Source organism: Amblyraja radiata, chromosome 9 (assembly GCF_010909765.2).
Source record: "Amblyraja radiata isolate CabotCenter1 chromosome 9, sAmbRad1.1.pri, whole genome shotgun sequence".
In the NCBI taxonomy this organism is placed as follows: Eukaryota; Metazoa; Chordata; class Chondrichthyes; order Rajiformes; family Rajidae; genus Amblyraja; species Amblyraja radiata.
This window is the reverse complement of record NC_045964.1, coordinates 55,602,549-55,623,703: the sequence shown is the minus strand read 5'-3', so window position 1 is coordinate 55,623,703 and position 21,155 is coordinate 55,602,549. Positions and strand designations below refer to the sequence as shown.

Below are 21,155 nucleotides of genomic sequence, written 5' to 3'. Positions count from 1 at the left end.
GGGGATTGACATATGAGGAAAGGTTAAGTAGGCTGGAACTCTACTCTTTGGAGTTTAGAAGAATGAGAGGCGATCTCATTGAAACATATAAGATCGTGAGGGGCCTTGATCGGGTGGATGCACCGAGGATGTTCCCAATGATCGGGGAAACTAGAACTAGGGGACATAGTTGCAGAATAAGGGGGGGCTCTTTTAAAACTGAGATGAGGAAGAACTTCTTCACCCAGAGGGTGGTTAATTTATGGAATTCACTGCCCCAGGGAGCAGTGGAAGCAGAAACTTTAAATATATTTAAGACTAAAATAGATGGTTTTTTAGCTGCCAAGGGGATAAGGGGCTACGGGGAGAGGGCAGGGATATGGACCTAGGTATGGTTAGTATAGTAAGACCTGAGTGATCTCCTGGACAAGTGTCGATCGCCTGGATTGGGGTCGGAGAGGAATTTCCCGGATTTTTTTCCCGAATTGGACCTGGGTTTTTATCCGGTTTTTTGCCTCCCCCAGGAGATCGCGAGGTTCTTGGGGTGGAGAGGGGTGATAGCGGTATAAAGGGGAGGGTAGTGTCTTGTGTTCTGTGTCTTGTGTCTACTGTTTGTGGGTAAGTGTGTCTGTTTAGTGTTCAGCCATGAGCGAATGGCGGTGCGGGCTCGACGGACCTGGTGGTCTACTCTCGCACCTACTTTCTATGTTTCTATGTTTCTATGACAATTTGCAAGCCTTCCAAAACACATCCCTGGCTAGCTGACCGGGGACAGGACAGGCACCACAAAAATGCACAACCTTTTTTTTCAGTGAACGCCCGTCGTATTTTTATTTTTTAAGTCAAAGCTCAAAGAGCACCAGTGACAAAGCTGGCAGCATGCCACGTTACTTCCTGCTTCCAGCCCAGTGATGTCCTGTGTACGTCCAGCATTTTGTGTTTTCATTTCAGTTTTCCGGCGTTTGTGAGTTCTGTCTCTATTGCTATAAAAAGCTGCATGTTTTGGTTTGAGGGGGGTGGGGCAGAAGGAGGTGATTTTTGACAAGGAGGGAAAGGGAAAGAGCAGGCTGTGTCTTGATTCCTTGGAGCCCAGGAGGATCAGTAGTGATCTTATAGAGGTGCACAAAATCATGAGAGGAATAGATTGGGTAAACACAGAGCCTTTTGCCAAGAATAGGGGAAATCGAGAACGAGAGAACATAGATGATATAAGGTGACGGGGGAAAAAGGTTTAATAGGAACCTGAGGGGTAACTTTTTGCACACAGTGGGCGACACGGTGGCGCAGGGGTTGAGTTGCTGCCTTACAGCGCCAGAGACCCGGGTTCAATCCTGACTGCGGGTGCTGTCTGCATGGAGATTGTATGTTCTTCCCGTGACCTGCGTGGGTTTTCACCAGGATCTCCGCTTTATGCCCACACTACAAAGAGGCACAGGTTTGTAGTTTATTTGGCTTCTTTAAATTGTAAATTGTTCCTAGTGTGTGGGATAGTGCCAGTGTATGGGGTGATCGCTGGTCAGTGTGGATCTGTTTACACGCTATATCATTAAAGTTCTAAGTCTTAACGGTTCTGGACCATCCATGTCCTCCGCAGATGCTGCCTGACTTGCTGAGTTACTCCAGCACTCTGTGAAACGTCACCTATCAATGTTCTTCAGAGATGTAGCCTGACCCGCTGAGTTACTCCAGCACTGTGTGTTCTATATGCACCATTCCAGTATCTGCATTTGCTTGCGTCTCTAAGGTTTGCAATAATACATTGCACTGAGCCCAGGCAGAGGGTCTCTGCCTGTTGCCGTGTTCAGCATCTTTGTGTGGATGGCTCTTTTCCTCTCGAACTACGCGCATGACGTCTTGCACATCCTCTTCCAGCCTTCTGTCTGAAGCACAAATAGGCTCGGCCAGATATAAATCTTTTATTGATGGGGTGTGACGTTCTGCAGATGGACCCATACAGGCCATTGTGATTCATGTTGCAGTTCCGCCGTGTGAACGTTTAATAAGAGGTTTGAAATAAAGGACCATTGTACAGATGGTTCCTGGCAAGAGCACTGATGTTTATTCCTGGGCTTCCAGATCCAAACTGCTCCTCAATGCCACTAGGCAACACGACTCCACCCCCAACCACCCACTCTTCTCCCCTCCTCCTCCTCCTCCCCACCAGCCTGCGTTATCCAGGCCACTGCCGAAACATTTACATCTGGAAATAACCCACCACTCCGGGATAACACAACTTCTCTGCAATTACTTTAGTTTATTGTCACGTGTACTGTGGTACAGTGAAAAGCTTTTGCTGCGTGCTTACATGATTACAATCGAGCCGTCCACAGTGCACAGATACAGGATAAAGGGAATAACGTTTAGTGCAAGATAAAGTCCTGTAAAATCCGATTAGAGATAGTCCGAGGGTCTCCAATGAGGTAGATGGGAGGTCAGGACTGCTCACTAGTTGATGAGAGGATGGTTCAGTAGCCTGATAACAGCTGGGAAGAAACTGTCCCCGAGTCTGTAGGAGGTATTTTTTGTTCAGATTTCACCACATTGCTTGCTAATTAATTCTCGACATCCCAATCAGTCAACCCACCCACTCCCACTCCGTCCCATTCAATTCCCACAGCTACGACGCAGATAAATCACAGTAATCATTTTAGCCACAGTGACACGCTGACATCATCCCACTGTAACCAAAAATAAAAGTGCCTTTGTCAGATGCGTGAGCGGGAGAATGAGAGAACGGCAGAGCTCAATGCCCAGGGTGGTACCACACAAAACAGCTGTGACCGCAATTCACCCTCCACTGCTGCCATCACTCGCCACCTAACTAATCTGCAGTCATTAGTTTAGTTTAGAGATCCAGCATGGAAACAGGCCCTTCAGCCCACCGAGTCCCTGACGACCAGCGATCCCCGTACACTAGCGCTATCCTACACACTAGGGACAATCTACAATTTTTACCACAGCCAATTAACCGACACACCTGCACGTCTTTGGGATGTGGAAGGAGACCGGAGCACCCGGAGGAATCCCACACGGTCACGAGGAGAACGTAGAAACCACGTACAGGCGGCACCCGTAGACCCAAACCTGGGTCACTGGCGCTGTAAGGCAACAACTCCCATCGTTGCACCACCATGCCGCCCCAAATAGACACATTTAAAATCGCACACACCGACTGGGGCTGGTTTCACAAAGGCTTCTGTTCAATTTGAACAAAGCAATGTGATGGTGAAGGTAGATACGATAGTGGCGTTTAAGAGACTTTGGATGGGCACATGGATCGGCAGGGGATGGATTATTTGCAAGCAGATAAGAGTTGCTCTTGGCATCATGTTCGGCACGGACATTGCGGGCTGAAGGGCCTGTCCTGGTGCTGTACTGTTATACGTTCGAAGTAAAAGGAAAAAAGATTGTCTGGTTTAGACAATAGGTGCAGGAGTAGGCCTTTCAGCCCTTTGAGCCAGCACCGCCATTCAATAGACAATAGACAATAGGTGCAGGAGTAGGCCATTCGGCCCTTCGAGCCAGCACCGCCATTCAATGTGATCATGGCTGATCCCCAATCAGTACACCTTAATTTATGAGACTAAGTATCATTGTGGGATAGATAGTCACCGGGACCAGCAAAAGAGTCTGAAAAAGGGTCCCGACCTGAAATGATCTGCTCTTCATTCCCTCCAAAGATGCTGCCTGATCCACTGACTTACTCCAGTGTTTTGTCTTTCGCTCAGCATTCCAGCACCTGCACTTCCTTGTGTCTCCAAGACACCATGCTTACTCCCTGCTAGGAGCCACTGCCTCACAGCACCAAAGACCGGGTTCGATACTTACCTCGGGTGCTGTCTGTGTGGAGCTTGAACGTTCTCCCTGTGACCGCGTGGGTTTCCTCTTGTGCTCTGGTTGTCACCCACATCCCAAAGACGTGCATGTTTGTAGGTTTGTATGGCTGTCTGTAAATTGTCTCAAGTGGGAGGAAGAGAAAGTGGGACATCATAGAACTAGTACGAACGGGTGATCGATGGCCGGCATGGACTCGGTGTGCCGAAGGGTCTGTTTTGATTTAATTCAATTTGAAAAGGCAGATCACAGCTTTGGTGAAAAATGCAGGGACTGTAATCCGGAGATGATTTACATGAAACAACTCAAATTCAACATTTCCTGTTGACAAACAGTGAGAACAACGCCAGCACAACAATGGCTAGTGGATTGAAGAGAGAGATGCCAAACATTGTTAGTGTGGGGAAGTGTGAGGCAAAGCCGGGGAAAATATGAGAGAAGGTTAAAGTGAAAACTCATGGATTTCACAGGGATGTGAAAATCAGTTTAATTAATAGAAAGACAGAAGGATTTCCACTTACATCACAGGAATGTTTTGAAGCTCACTAAGAACTTCTGCAATACAGATGCTGTCATAATGCAAGGAGACAGTAGTTCCCAGTTTATATAAAGAGCTGCTTGTTTCTACTTTCGAGATACAGTGCAGAAACAGGCCCTTCGGCCCACCGAGTCCATGCCGACCAGCGATCCCCACACACTAACTCTATCCTACACACACACTAGGGACAATTCACAATTTTACTTGAGCCAATTAACCTACAAACCTGTACGTCTTTGGAGTGTGGGAGGAAGCTGGAGCACCCGGGGAGAATCCACGTAGGTACGTGCAAACTCCGTACCGACAGCACCTGTAGTCACGATCGAACCCGGGTCTCTGTGCCGCTGCGCCACCGTAACACCCGGTGCCTGCTAATAGCAACCTAATAATTTACAAAATAGGCAGGGCAGTATCTTCAGACATGTATTTATTTCACTTTTAACCATCTGCAATTATACCCAGACCTAGTCCAAGTAATGTGAATGACACAACCAATGTTGGGAACACTTTCCTGTCATTCGACCCTCTGTGTTCGCCAGAATCATAGCACAGTACTTTACAGAAAAGGGGCATTGACTCAACGAGTCAGCTTCGAGGAATAAGCCAGTGAATCATACAATGCGTCTCCTTCCTCATCTCTGCATTGTATCCTGCTAGTATTTAACACTGCTCTTTGATGGCTAATACTGATTTTCAAGCCGTCACTCCGGCAGGCAGGCAGTGTGTGCAAATTATAATTATTCACTGCACAGTTATTTCCTTGCAACACCTGGTTTTTTTCTGCCAACCCTTTGGCTTTTGATTATTGATCGCCCATTGGAAACATTAATCTACTCAACCCCTCATTAGTTTACACACTGATATCCAATTTTCCCTCGTTCAAGGACAGCAAACCGAACCCATTCCTAATTCCTCTGCACATGCATCATGCCTAAAAACTGCACCGTCTCAAGGACTTCCTGTCCTTCCTAAAGCAATCTGCTGTGGACTGGCTAGTCATCAGAGAAGATGATGCCAGAACAAGGGGCAGTTGTGGCTGTAAAACCCCGTTTGCACTTGCAAGAAAAGAATCCTTGCTGAACCTCCCATGCAGAACAACATTGAATGAGGAAGCTGATCATTGTCACAGCCAGTCTGTCTCAACTCAGCATTAAAGTTACTAGACTGATCAAAATTGCAAACTTTTTTGATTTCCTGTCATCACATGTAAATTGCTTCTTACCTGTAAAATATAAGTTGAAGTGGGTGGGAAGGAACTGCAGATGCTGGTTTAAACCGAAGACACAAAAAGCTGGAGCAACTCAGTGGGTCAGGCAGCATCCCTGGAGAAAAGGAATAGGTGGCGTTTCGGGTCGAGACTCTTCCTCAGACGGAGAGTCAGGGGAAAGAGAAACGAGAGATATAGATGGTGATATACGGAGACATAGGACAAATGAAACTCCTGTGTGAGGTAATAGTCATAGATACCATGTCACACGGCAGGGAAACGTCTTTCTACCCAACTCTCCCATGCTGACTAAGATGCCCATTTCAATTTGCGTCCAGTCTGAAAACGGTGACGACCAGGTTTGGCTCAGCTTCTTCCCAAAAAACGTCAAGCTCTTGGAACACTACATAACACCAACCAAACTGAGCAATGGATGGTCTTGGTTGCATGAAGGACTTTGGGGTTTTTTGCAATAGTATTGGGTTATTAATTTGTTGAATTTTCCTTTGTTTATTATATACCTATGAGTATTGTGCTCAAAGGACAGTTATGCTGCTGCAAGTAAAACTTGTATTCTTCTATTGTCAGTACTTATGACACGTAAACACCCAACTCTTGAACTTGAGGACCAACATTATCCCTTTCTGTAACTCCCTTGAAATGCAGAGAATTGTGGCACTGTTCCCCAATCTACCTCATTGGAGGCCCTCGGACTAGCTTTAATCGGTCTTTACCTTGCACTAAACTTTATTCCCTTTATCATGTATGTGTACACTGTGGACGGCCCGATTGTAATTATACACTGTCTTTCCTCTGTCTGGTTAGCACGCGACAAAGCGCTTTTCAGTGTACCTTGGTACAATAAACTAAACTGAACTGAAGGCTCACTCACTGCCAACCTGTCATTTTACAGAGGGCAGAGCTGGCTTTACACATTCACAAAACACAAGGCAGGAAAGATTGAGTACAATATCAATATAACACAGTTAAATGTAGACGCAGGGAGAATTTGCAGTTACAAAACATGATCTAATTCACCTTGAAATTGCCGTTGAAGGCTAGCAGCATGTGAAAAGGATACGAGGAGTCCCCTCCGTGCGACAGACCAGATAGAGACAGGCAGCGACAACGTGGCTCATCTTCCGACCACGGGTCAGGCGCTTGCTCACCGCCATTTTGAAGAAGTTGAAGGCGGTGTCGAGGCAGTGTTGGTTCAACTGCAGCTGGTTACCCAGATGGTGAATCTGCCGTCGACCTAGGTGTAAACAGCAGGAAGAAAATCAGGGCACGAGGAACTGCAGATGCCGCTTCACAAGAGAATTGTAAACAAACTGCAGAGAATTGTGGACGCAGCCGAGACCATCACTCAAACCAACCTCCCTTCCATTGACTCCATCTACACCTCACTCTGCCTCGGCAAGGCCAGCAGCAGCAGCAAGGAGCAGTCTCACCCCAGTTTTTCTCCTCTCTCCCATCAGGCAAAAGGTACAGCAGTGTGAAAACGCCATCTCCAGATTCAGGGAGTTTCTCTCCAGCTATTATTTGATTAGGCAACTGAACCAGTCAACCAACAACTTGAGAGCAGTCCTGACCTACTATCTACCTCATTAGAGAATCTTGGACTATCTTTGATCGGACTTTACTGGTTTTATCTTGCACTAAATGTTATTCACGATATTCCCTTTATCATGTATCTGTGCACTGCCAACGGCACGATTGTAATCATGTAGTCATTCCACTTACTGGTTAGCACGCAACAAAGGCTTTTCACTGTACCTCCGTAACGTGACAATAAACTAATGACCAAACAAAAAGACCCAAAGTGCCCGAGTAACAGTGGCTTTGCTGGTAGAGGTGCTGCCTCACAGCGCCAGAGACATGGGTTCAATCCCAACCTCTGGTGCTTTCAGCGTGGAATTTGCATGTTCTCCCTGCGCAAGTTTCCTCCGGGTGACTTTAGACTTCAGAGATATAGCATGGAAACAGGCCCTTTGGCTCACCGAATCCACACCAACCAGCGATCACCCTGTAGGCTTAGCACTATCGTACACACTAGGGGCAACTTACAATTTCCATCAGCCAATTAACCTACAATAAACCTGTACATCGTTGGGAGTGTAGGAGCACCCTACAGAGTGGTCACAGAGAGAACATACAAATTCCGTACAGACAACACTCAGTCAGAATCGGACCCGGGTCTCTAACGCTGTAAGGCAGCAACTCTACAGCTGCACCACTGTGCCATCCAGTTTCCTCCCACATCCCAAAGATGTGTAGGTTTGTAGGTTAATTGACCATCTGTAAATTGCCCCTAGTATGTAGGGAGTGGACAAAAACGTGGGATAACATAGAACTAGTGTGAACGGGTGGTCAGTGTGGACCTGGTGGGCCGAAGGGCCTGTTTCCAAGCTGTATCTTTCAATTCAAAACTTTATAGTTAGAGGCAAAAAGAAAAATGCATGGAACTTACACAATGCCCGATTCTTCAACGTACATCATTGCAAACATTGAACTTGTTTTCTCTGCCACTCTTATGCTACAATGCTGAGAAACTATCTTCTGCTCTCTGATATCCTTCGCTTTGCTCTACCTGTTGGATTTGTGTCTCGCTAGATTGCAATCATGTACAGTATTTGATTGGATAGTAGGCAAACAAAAGCCTTTCAGTGCGCACAGATGCACATGCCAATAATAAGCCTAAACCGGAGCACCCGGAGAAAACCCACGCAGTCACAGGTAGAACATGCAAACTCCACATAGTCAGCACCAGAGGTCAGGCTTGAACACGGGTCTCCGACGCTGTGAGGCAGCACCACTGTGCCACCCTTCTGCTGCCTGACCCACTTCTCCTGCAGATAGTCACAAAATGCTAGAGTAACTCAGCAGAACAGGCAGCATCTCTGGATAGAAGCAATGGGTGCCATTTTAGGTCAAGACCCTTCTTCAGACTGGGAATCAGGGGAGAGGAAAACTAGAGAAATGGAAGGGTTTCAGTCTGAAGAAAGGTCTCGACCCAAAACATCTCTCCAGAGATGCTGCCTGTCCCGCTGAGTTACTCCAACATTTTGTGTTTATTTTTGGTTTAAACCAGCATCTGCAGTTCCTTTTCTACATGTTTCTCCAGCACTTTGTTTTGTTTTTCCTCAAGATTCCAGCATCACCAATCCCTGGTCTTCCCATTTGACATGCTTTATCTTTGGCAAGATGCGGCGGTAATTTGGGGTGGTATCAGAAGAGGTAATCACAACCTCCAAGTTGTTGAACCATTGAGATTTTGCAAGATGCAGAATATTGGACGGCACGGTGTCGCAGCGGTAGAGTTGGTGGAGCAGCGGTAGAGTTGCTGCCTCACAGCGCCAAAGACCCAGGTTCCATCCTGACTACTATTGGGTGCTGTCTGTACAGAGTTTGTACGTTCTCCCCATGACCTGCATGGCTTTTCTCCGGGATCTCAGGTTTCCTTCCACACTCCAAAGACGTACAGGTTTGTAGGCTTGGTATAATTGTAAATTGTCCCAGTGTGTGTAGGATAGTGTTAGTGTGCGGATATCGTTGGTCGGCACGGACTCGGTGGGCCTGTTTCCGCACAGTATCTCTAAACTTAAGAATAAGGAGTAAGTCATTTAGAACGGAGACGAGGAAACACTTTTGCTCACAGAGAGTGGTGAGTCTGTGGAATTCTCTGCCTCAGAGGGCGGTGGAGGCGGGTTCTCTGGATACTTTCAAGAGAGAGCTAGATAGGGCTCTTAAAAATAGCGGAGTCAGGGGATATGGGGAGAAGGCAGGAACGGGGTACTGGTTGAGGAAGATCAGCCATGATCACATTGAATGGCGGTGCTGGCTCGAAGGGCCAAATGGCCTACTCCTGCACCTATTGTCTATTGTCTATAACTAAACTAAAACTCTAAACTAAATTGGTCATAGCTCTAACTAATTGAAAAGTGAAAGCTATGATAGCAACATTAGTGTTGCGACAGAGGCCCTCTATATTACAACATTATCTATTTAGCAGCCGAGCAGCTCCACTGGCTCCAGGCCAGGCACTGCATGCATGTATAATTCAAAGAATAGAGATTGTCCCGTGGGCAAGCAAGTCTGGAGCGGGATGAGTCAGTGGAGAGGGGTGGTGGGGGAGTGGAGGACAGGGGAATTAGAAGTAAAACAAAAGAGATTACTGTCTTGCAGATACCAGACAAATCAGCACACAACAAACACAAAAGAAGGAGTCCAGACTGTGGGCGCGGAGATAAGACGGGGGGGGGGGGATGAGCGCGCTTGAGAATGCCCAATGGATGCGCAACACCGGCTACACTTATAGTCCTGGGGTTGAGAGATGAGCAGTGTGGGGGGGACACAAAAATGTGGTCACATTTAATTGTCAATAGTAAATTAGCTTCCCTGACGACATCTGCTGGCAATGAAGGGAAGGAGCAAATGAAGCCACTAAACCTCTCCTTCTGAGTCACAACACACCCCCCCCCCCACACCTGCAGGGCCTTTGTTGCCTCCAGTGGAACTGATTGCCTATCCTAGCTCCGACCGAATCACTGTTTGTAATGACTCACGGGCCTCCAGAGACATGGACAGACGGAAAGGAACTCTTCTCCTGCGTTATTGGCAGCGAGGCAAAACCGGAGTGGGAGAAAAGCAGAACATTGCAGGAAAAATGTTCCCAATGTTGGGCGAGTCCAGAACCAGGGGCCACAGTCTTAGAGTAAAGGGCAGGTCATTTAAGACTGAGGTGAGGAAAAACGTTTTCACCCAGAGAGTTGTGAATTTATGGAATTCCCTGCCACAGAGGGCAGTGGATGCCAAGTCACTGGATGGATTTAAGAGAGAGTTAGATAGAGCTCTAGGGGCTAGTGGAGTCAAGGGATATGGGGAGAAGGCAGGCACGGGTTATTGATAGGGGACGATCAGCCATAATCACAATGAATGGCGGTGCTGGCTCGAAGGGCCGAATGGCCACCTCCTGCACCTATTTTCTATGTTTCTATGTAACATCTCATCTTCGACCCTGCTTCCACTCCATCTTCCTTTAGTTTAGTTTAGAGATACAGCGCGGTAACAGGCCCTTCGGCCCACCAAATCCGCACTGACCAGCGATCCCCGCACATTTCCACTATCCTCCACGCACTAGGGACAATTTACATTTATACCAAACCAATAATCCGACAAATCTCTTCATCTTTGGAGCCTGGGAGGAAACCCAAGATCTCAGAGAAAATTCACGCGGTCAGGGGGACAACGTACAAACTCCATACAGACAGCAACCGTAGTCGGGATCGATCGTGGGTCTCTGGCACTGGAAGTGCTGTAAGGCAGCAACTCTACCCCTGTGCGAGGCAAATTTCCGAAGGGAAATTACAGAATTGTGGATGTAACCCAGTCCATCACACAGATGAGACTCCCCACCATTGACTCCATCTGCACCACATTGCCTGGGAAAAGCAGCCACAGTGTGAAGAAGGGTCCCGTCACATGCATGTTCTCCAGAGATGCTGCCTGACATGTTGAGTTACTCCAGTACTTTGTGTCTTCTCACCCTGGACTCCATCTACACTTCACGCTGCCTCGGGAAAGCAGCAAACACAATGAAAGACTAGTCCCACCCCGGTCATTCCTTCTCCCCGCTCCCGTCCTGCAGAAGGTACAGAAGCTTGAAAGCGCGCACCACCAGACTCAGGAACAGCTTCTTCCCCTCTGTTATCAGGCTTCTGAACGGTCCTTCCATAAGCTAGGGTACTGTCCGATTCACCTCTACCCCATTGCGGACATTGGACTTTGTCTGTGGAACTGATGCGCTACAATGCTGAGAACTATATTCTGCACTCTGTATCTTCCCCTTTGCTCTACCTCTTGTACTGGAGTTTGGCTTGATTGTATTTATGTATAATATTATCAGATCTGATTAGATAGCAGGCCAAACGAAGCCTTCTACTGTACCTTGGTACATGGGGTAATAATAAACCTAAACCTACAGGACTTATGTCACAAACATCACAAAGGGCCAGTCAGCATATAGATCGGTGGCGAAGGCAGATTCTGCCTCCGCATTTGGCAGCCCTCAAGACAGAGCTGTGGGCTGGCACTGAACCAGTCTCAGCAGCAAGAGCAGACTGCACCTGCGCACCACAACACAGCAACAGAGACTGCACACGCTCAAATCCACAGAGTAACTGATCTTATAGATGTGTGTAAAATCATGAGGGGAAACGATAGGGTGAGTCTTTTACCCAGAGTTGGGGAATCAAGAACCAGGGGACATAGGTTTAAGGTGAAGGTAAACAAAAATGCTGGAGAAACTCAGCGGGTGAGGCAGCATCAATGGAGCGAAGGAATAGGTGACGTTTCGGGTCGAGACCCTCCTTCGCTCCATAGATGCTGCCTCACCCGCTGAGTTTCTCCAGCATTTTTGTCTACCTTCGATTTTTCCAGCATCTGTAGTTCCTTCTTAAACATTAGGTTTAAGGTGAGAGGGGAAAGATTTAATAGAAACCCAAGGGGCAACATTTTCCACACAGATGGTGGCGGGCGTATGGAACGAGCTGCTGGAGGAGGTAGTTGATGCAGCTACTCTAACAGCATTTTTAGTTTAGTTTAGAGATGCAGCGTGGTAACAGGCCCTTCGGCCCACCAAGTCCATGCCGACCAGCAATCCCCACACATTAACGCTATCCTACACATACTAGGGACAATTTACAATAATACCAAGGGTCACAGTTTAAGGATAAGGGGGAAATCTTTTAGGACCGAGATGAGGAAAACATTTTTCACACAGAGTGGTGAATCTCTGGAATTCTCTGCCACAGAAGGTAGTTGGGGCCAGTTCCATTGGCTATATTTAAGAGGGAGTTAGATGTGGCCCTTGTGGCTAAAGGGATCAGGGGGTATGGAGAGGAGGCAGGTACAGGATACTGAGTTGGATGATCAGCCATGATCATATTGAATAGCGGTGCAGGCGCGAAGGGCCGAATGGCCTACTCCTGCACCTATTTTCTATGTTTCTATGATTAACCTACAAACCAGTACGTCTTTGGAGTGTGGGAGGAAACCGGTGGTCCCAGAGAAAACCCACACAGGTCATGGGGAGAACGTACAGACAAGCACCCGTAGTCAGGATCGAACCCAGATCTCTGGCGCTGCGAGGCAGTAACTCTACCGCTGTGCCACCGTGCTACCCATTTAAAAGATATTGAAGCAGGTACATGGATAGAAAAGGTTTAGAGGGATATAGGCATGTGTGACTGGAGTAGATGAGGCATGGACAAGTTGGGCTGAAGGACAAGTTGGGCTTTCAAGAGAGAGCTAGATAGGGCTCTTAAAGGTAGCGGAGTCAGGGGATATGGGGAGAAGGCAGGAATGGGGTACTGATTGTGGATGATCAGCCATGATCACATTGAATGGCGGTGCTGGCTCGAAGGGTCGAATGGCCTACTCCTGCACCTATTGTCTATTGTCTGTTGACTTGTTTCTGTGCTGTATGACTCTAGAACTGAAGCCGTCAATCCCTCTTAGGGTCACAACACCCAGACTGCTTTAAAAGAGGAGCAGTTGCAGGAACTCAGCAGGCCAGGCAGCATCTGTGGCGGCAATGGGCATTTCGGGTCAAGACCAGATGAACGAAAAGAGGCCATGGATAGACACAAAATGCTGCAGTAACTCTGTATGGCAGGGATGGGTGACGTTTTGCATTGAGACCCTTCTTCAGAGACCATTTTGGGTCAGGACTGACTGAACTCAATTTGAAGTAAAAGATTAGAGGGAAAGTAGTCAGTATAAAAAGGATTGGGGGGGAGGAATGGGACATAAGCGAGCAAGTGATAGGTGGAGAGACAAGAAACTGCAGATGCTGGAATCCTGAGTAAAACATAAAGTGCTGGAGGAACTCAGCGGATTAGGCAGCATCTGTGGAAGGAATGGACAGACGAAATTTAGGGTCAGGGCCCTTCTTCATGGTAGGAGGGATTGATTGTCAGATAATATTCAGGTGAAGGAATGAAAGGTGGGGATAGCAACAGAGCTGGAGGTGATGCGGAGAACAAAAAGAATCTGACAGGAAAGGAAGGTGAGGATTTCAAGCAAAACACAAAGTCCTGGAGGAACTCAGCAGGTCAGGCAGCATCTGCGGAGGGAATGGACAGATAATGGTTTGGATCGGAATCCTTCTTCAGACTGATCAGCCTGATAAAAAGGTCCTGACACAAAATATCATCTCTCCATTTCCCTCCAAAGATGCTGGCTTACCTGCTCAGTTCCTCCAGCACTTTGTGTTTTGCTCAAAATTCCAGCACCTGCTGTCTCTTGTGTCTCTAGGTTTTCAAGGACCACGGGGGTGGGTAGAGTCAGAAATCCAGAGACTTGGGCCTCAGCAGCTAAACGCACAGAAATGAGTCGATGGGACGAGTACTGGACCAGAGCTACAGGTTACAGGTGGTTATGGGGCTAGAACGATGGAGGGAACCATGGGGCAATGCTTAACCAGGATCGAGAGCAGGTCAATAAGCACCTTATTCAATAGGACATAGGCTGAAGAATTATGAATGACTTCAAGTTTGCAGATTGAACAGAGGCTGCCTGACAGGATGTATAAAGGTAACAAAGACAATAGACAATAGACAATAGGTGCAGGAGTCTCTAATTTTAGGTAGCTTCTGCACACATCTCCCTCCCCCTCCCTCTCCCCCTTCCTCCACTAAAAGTCAGTAAACCAGTTCCACAGTTAGCAAAGATATATATCCCAGGGAACAATAGACAATAGGTGCACGAGTAGGCCATTCTATGTTTCTATGTTTCTATCAGCGGCAATTTACAGAGGGCCAATTAAACTACAAACCCGCACGTCTTTGGGATGCGAGACGACAGACAGAAAACCCACGTGGTCACTGAGAGAATAGAGTAGGGAAACCGGGAGCCAGAGGACATAGGTTCCTATTAAATCTTTCCACCCTCACCCTACACCTGAAGGGTAACGTTTACACACAAAGGCCGATGGGCGTATGGAATGGGTTGTCAGGGGAGGTAGTTGAGGCAGGTACTACCGCAAAGTTTTTTGTTTTTTTTCAATTTATATTTTTATTAGAAGCAGTGTACAAAAGTATAAACTGCGGCATATGACATAATACATTTATTGTACAGCTTCCATTTTAATTTTAACAAAGATGAAATAGAAAAAGAGAGAAAGAGCAAGAAAGAAAGAAAGTGAAAAAGAAAGTGAATGTGTAAGAATAGAACCCCTGAACTACCAAATGAGTGTAATCAAAGAGTGAGTAAGTAAAGTAAATAAGTAAAATAAAAAGACAAAAACAAAAAAAAGGGAAAAAAACAAAAAGTGTTGATATACATTCTTCATCACCCAGTCTGTAATTCGGTTTAATCCCGAAGTTGTGTTGCACCATACTATCCTTGTAATGAATCAATGAAAGGAGACCATATCTTTGAAAATTGCTCTGATTTTCCTGCTAAGACAAGTCTCATATCTTCAAGATGTAGCGTCTCAGACATGTTTGTAATCCACACTTTAAGAGTTGGGGGAGATGTATTTTTCCAAAATTTAAGTATAAATGTTTTCGCCATTATCAGGCCATAATTAAGGAAACGTATTTGAACGGCTCCGGCTGTTCCGAAAATAATCAGTTCTATTTGGGGGTCCAGTTTTGTTTTTAATAATTTTGAAAAAATTGCTTACTACCGCAGCGTTTAAGAAACATTTAATCACGTACATGTATAGGTTAGGTTTAGAGGGATATGGACCAAACGCAGGCAGGTGGGACTAGTGTAGATGGGACATCTGGTCGGTGTGGGCAAGTTGGGCCGAAGAGCCTGCTTCCACGCTCTATAACTCTGTGACTATGAGGTAGACAAAGTCAGCGGGTGCGGCAGCATTAATGGAGCGAAGGAAATAGGCAACGTTTCAGGCCGAAACCCTTCTTCAGACTGATGCAGGGTGGGGTGGCGGGGAGAAGAAAGGAAAAGGAGGAGCCAGAGGGCTGAGGGAGAGATGAGAAGGGGCGGAGACAGCAAGGGCTACCGGAAATTGGAGAAGTCAATGTTCAGGCCACCGGGATGCAGACTGCCCAAGCGGAATATGAGGTGTTGCTCCTCCAGTTTCCGGTGGTGCTCACTCTGACAATGGAGGAAGAAGGGGAGGACATGTGTCTACCTTCCATTTTCCAGCATCTGCAGTTCCTTCTTGTACATCTGTGACTGAGAATGTGCAAACTCCATGCACAGACAGCACCCGTGGTCAAGATCGAACCAAGGTCCCTGGTGCTGTCAGGTAGAAACTCTACCTGGTGTACCTGTGCTGCTCTGAACAAGGAGCAGAAAACATGAGCGTGCCTCTGCCGTACAGTCAATGAAAGTGAACACATGCAGATCTGTGCTGTTCACAGCCCGCTGCCATTATCATTAACAAGACTGTGGCAAAATGGGAGATAGATTTTTAGAGTTGAAGTGAAAAACACTAAGACAGCAGCGGTAAACAGGGCCACGGAAATATGGTGTGGTTGGATGGCTGGTGTGATGATTAAATGTAGAGACTGTTTGCAAAGAGGGACGGTGAAAAGCAGTGTCATTATTGGCAGTTCACACATTAGCAGCACGAGCTGTCAATGACACAGAAAGCCTGATCTCTGCACGCACAACGCACTAACATAATGTGCTGATATTTTTCAAAGTTTTCAAATCTCACTAATCCACAATATGCAGTGGCCTTTAAAGACCTCAGCCGGTTTCATTTCTCACACAAGATTGTTTTTTCAAAATTTACCAAGGAGAAAATCTAACACTTTTTGAAGCTGTGATATTTTGGGATAGTTTGCATGCATTACTCTTTGAAGAGGAACCAATGCACTAACTGCAGCCAGTACTATGGATAGGAAAGGTTTAGAGGGATATGGGTCAAACATGGTAAATGGGACAAGCGTGGATAGGTTGGGCCGAAGGGCCCGTTTTCATGTCATAGATTGATACAGTGTGGAAACAGGCCCTTCGGCCCAACTTGCCCACACCGGCCAACATGTCCCAGCTACACTAGTCCCACTTGCCTGCGTTTGGCCCATATCCCTCAAAACCTGTCCTATCCTTGTACCTGTCTAACTGTTTCTTAAACGTTGGGATAGTCCCAGCCTCAACTACCACCTCTGGCAGCTTCTTCCATACACCTACCACCCTTTGTGTGAAAAAGTTACCCCTCAGATTCCTATTCAAACTTTTCCCCTTCACCTTGAACCTATGTCCTCTGGTCCTCGCTTCCCCTACTCTGGGCAAGAGACTGTGCATCTACCCGACCCATTCCTCTCATTATTTTATACACCTCTATAAGATTACCCCTCATCCTCCTGCACTCCAAGGAATAGAGACCCAGCCTGCCCAATCTCTCCCTATAGCTCACACCCTCTAGTTCTGGCAACATCCTCGTTAATCTTTTCTAAACCCTTTCAAGCTTGACAATATATTTCCTATAACATGGTGCCCAGAACTGAACACAATATTCTAATTGCGGCCTCACCAACGTCTTATACAACTGCAACATGACCTCCCAACTTCTATACTCAATACTCTGACTGATCAAGGCCAATGTGCCAAAAGCCTTTTTGACCACCTTATCTACCTGCGACTCGACCTTCAAGGAACCATGCACCTGTACTCCTAGATCCCTCTGCTCTACAACACTCCCCAGAGGCCTACCATTTACTGTGTAGGTCCTGCCCTTGTTCGACGTCCCAAAATGTAACACCTCACACTTCTTTGTATTAAATTCCATCAACCAGTCCTCAGCCCACCTGACCAATCGATCCAGATCCTGCTGCAATCATTCACAACCATCTTCACTATCTGCAAAACCACCCATTTTTGTATCATCAGCAAACTTGCTAATCTTACGCTGTATGTTCTCATCCAAATCATTGATATAGATGACAAACAGTAACGGGCCCAGCACCAAACCCTGAGGCACACCACTAGTCACAGGCCTCCAGTCCGAGAAGCAACATTCCACCATCACCCTCTGCTTCCTTCCATGTTGTGTGACTCCATATCCAGTACATGGAGGAACCGCACCAACATTTAGTACTACTCTCCTAGAACTGTACAGACGTAAACGGGCCCTTCAGCCCACCTTGTCCATGCCACCGGCTAGCATAGTGGGCAATTGTCCGCATTTAGCCCAAATACCTCTAAACTCCTCCTATCCGTTTACCTGTCCGTGCCTTTTGAAAGTAATAATTGTATCTGCTTCCATAGCTTCTGTATATTTGTTGCGCAAGATGCAATGGATAGCTTATCCTGACCAAAGTTCCCCAAAAGGCATGGTCAGGGTATTGCACTGTTAGAGGTGAGAATATAAAATGGGTGGAACTAAACCGACAGCTGTGTTGGGAGTTGGTGCGTGGGGACATCTAGTGGGGTGCACCTTGACTCTCTCTGGTGCAGCCTCGACTGCCTTTAACCTGTGGACAACACGTTGACAAGAACTTGCCCCCACGTGGGTGGTTGTGGAGAGTACCACACGTGTATTTAAAGGGAAGCGAGACAAACATGAGATGGCAAGGCAGGACAGTGGTTGATTGGTTTAGGTAAAGAGAGGCCGTAGAAAGTGCTTAAAGATAAGACACAAGAGTAATTCAGCGGGTCAGGCAGCATCTCTGGGAAAAAAGGATGGGTGATGTTACGGGTCGGGACCCTTCTTCACACCCAAAATGTCATCCATCCTTTTTTTTCTCCAGAGATGCTGCCTGAGCTGCTGAGTTACTCCAGCACTTTGTGTCTATCTTTGGTATAAACAGCATCTGCAGTTTATTTTTCCACAGTGCAAAGTTCTTGGTGGATATCAACATTAGCTTTGGTTGAGATTGATTACCCATCGCAGTGCTATATGGTACATGGATAGGAGAGCTTTCGAGATACAGCAAACCCTCACAATAACAGATTACACCTCTATAACAGGTTCTGGTTACAGTGGACCAGGGCTCTGCGGCTCAGATGGCGGTGGAGGCAGGTTCTCTGGATGCTTTCAAGAGAGAGCTAGATAGGGAGTATTGTGTGCAGTTTTGGTCCCCTAATTTGAGGAAGGACATTCTTGTTATTGAGGGAGTGCAGCGTAGGTTTACAATGTTAATTCCCGGGATGGCTGGACTGTCATACGCTGAGAGAATGGAGCAGCTGGGCTTGTACACTCTGGAGTTTAGAAGGATGAGAGGGCATCTCATTGAAACATATAAGATTGTTAAGGGCTTGGACATGCTAGAGGCAGGAAACATGTTCCCGATGTTGGGGGAGTCCAGAACCAGGGGCCACAGTTTAAGAATAAGGAGTAAGCCATTTAGAACGGAAACACTTTTTCTCACAGAGAGTGGTGAGTCTGTAGAATTCTCTGACTCAGAGGGCGGTGGACGCAAGTTCTCTGGTTGCTTTCAAGAGAGAGCTAGATAGGGCTCTTAAAAATAGCGGAGTCAGGGGATATGGGGAGAAGGCAGGAACGGGGTACTGATTGGGGATGATCAGCCATGATCACATTGAATGGCGGTGTTGGCTTGAAGGGCCGAATGGCCTACCCCTACACCTATTGCCTACTGAATTTGTACTTGCCTTATTCCCCCCTAATGCAGCTTTTCTTCCCTCCCGGCCTTGGGTTAAACTTTACCCCCTCACATGGTTATAGTGGACTATCAGCATTAACCCACACCCCCCCCCCCCCCCCCCCAAAGGACCCAATTCCGTGCTGTGTGACTCTACGACACTCCGCAAGGCTGTCCGGTCGGTCACCACAGCTGGAGGTGGACATGCCAGGGTCAACATCTGGAACAACTACTGTTAACCTTTGCCACATCAACGCCGAGGCTTACAAGCAAACAGCTGACTGCGTGAGGGGAGGGGGGAACTAGGATGGGAACAGATGCTCACACAACTGTGCCTTAAGCAAGCAATCACTGCTTTCATAAGAGAAATGAAGATTAGCGTGAAAAAAAATGTAAAACAAAGCTCTCAGCTTATAGCTGTGATGTTTAATTCATGGACTTAACACGCAGCTCTGCAGTAACTAGGTCACACTAGTTTACACATATCTGCGGAAATGTTCCCTTCCTCCTCCTTGCCAGAGCCCCCTTTTGGAGCAACAGCGCCTCGATTCTGCTGGGTAGCTGACGGCACCAAAAGTATGAACATTGAATTTGCCAATTTCAAGTAATATCCGCCTATCCCCTCTCTCTTTTGCCCACCCAGTCTACTCCAGTGTGCACCCATTTCTCCCACCATCTGCCACATCCCTAGTTACCTTGCTTTTCCCTCCTTCCCACTCATCTCCTATCCCCCCCCCCCCCCCCCCCCCCCCACTCAGAGTCCCTCATTTCCCCTTTATCCCACCCCCCCCTCTTTCCCTCCCACAGGCTTTCCACGTCACTCCTACAAGGAGGAGAGGATGCCTGAAATGGGAAGCCGGGGGGGGGGGGGGGGGGGGGGGGGGGTATGCAGGTGGGGCTTAGGGAAGAGAGGGGAGAAACAAAAAGGGGGGGAGGTTGTTTGCAGTTATTATCTACCTAAAACACTGAATTCTAACAGTGTTCATACCACTGGGTTGCAAGCTACCCAAACAGAATATGAGGTGGTGTTCCTCCAATTTGTGTGTGGCCTCACTCAGGCAATGGAGGAGGCCCAGGACAGAAAGGTCAGTGTGGGAATGAGAAGAAGAGTTAAAATGTTCAGCAACCAGGAGTCTACGCTTGGTCTCACTGAATCTCGGTGGCCATTTGGCTGAACGCTCGCCCTCTAATCAGGCTGAAGAGGGGGTCTTGCTGACCTGCTTGGATTCAATACCAAAATTGTCCCCACAGAGTTTGGACAGAACTCTCCATGGAGAAAATGTAGATCAAAATGAAAAGTGCTGGAGTAACTCAGTGGGTCGGGCGGCATCTGTGCAGGACGTGGACAGGCAACATTTTGGGACGGGACCCTTCTTCAGCCTGATTATAGTAGAGGGAAGAAAACTGGAAAAGCCAGATGGTAGATTCCCCGCTAGCATGACTGCCCAGATCGTCACACTGGGCTGCTAAGGATAGACTGTTTGCAAATGTAACAGCACGGAGCCTTCCGGATGGGTGGTCATCGGTGTGGATGCTGAAGACAGCTGGCACGAGGGCTAAATCCCCTGGATGCAGGGGGAGCCTTCAATCAGGACAGGGCTGATCTGATGCCATCACAGCTCTGTGTCCCTACCCACCCCAAGTAACCCTTTACCCTCATACTGATTAGGCATGTGTCTACCTCAGTCTTGCAAAAATACTCATATGATCAGAGAAAGCATTCTGAGCATTGAAGACAGGCGGGAGATGTGATGGAGGTATTCTGAAGGCATAGATAGTGCAAAAAGTAGTAAAGATTTCCCCCCACAACAGAGGTATTTATAATCACAGGGCATATATGTTTTAGGGAAAAAGTAAGTTTAAGGCATGGAATATTACATGGTAGATAAAAGTGCTGGAGAAACTCAGCGGGTGCGGCAGCATCTATGGAGCGAAGGAAATATATTCCTTCGCTCCATAGATGCAGCCGCACCCCTTGAGTTTCTCCAGCACTTTTGTCTACCTTTGCTTTTCCAGC

The 21,155-nt window shown here is 47.3% G+C and overlaps 1 protein-coding gene across 2 annotated transcripts in view; it reads right to left on the bottom strand.

Annotated features, from left to right (window-relative positions):
* brf1 (BRF1 RNA polymerase III transcription initiation factor subunit) overlaps positions 1-21,155 on the bottom strand; it is a 340,666-nt gene that overhangs the window by 250,021 nt on the left and 69,490 nt on the right. For both annotated transcript variants that reach the window (XM_033027515.1, XM_033027516.1), the window contains one exon: positions 6,640-6,813. In XM_033027515.1, coding sequence (XP_032883406.1) covers positions 6,640-6,813 — 174 coding nt within the window. The remainder of the gene's footprint in view (positions 1-6,639; positions 6,814-21,155) is intronic.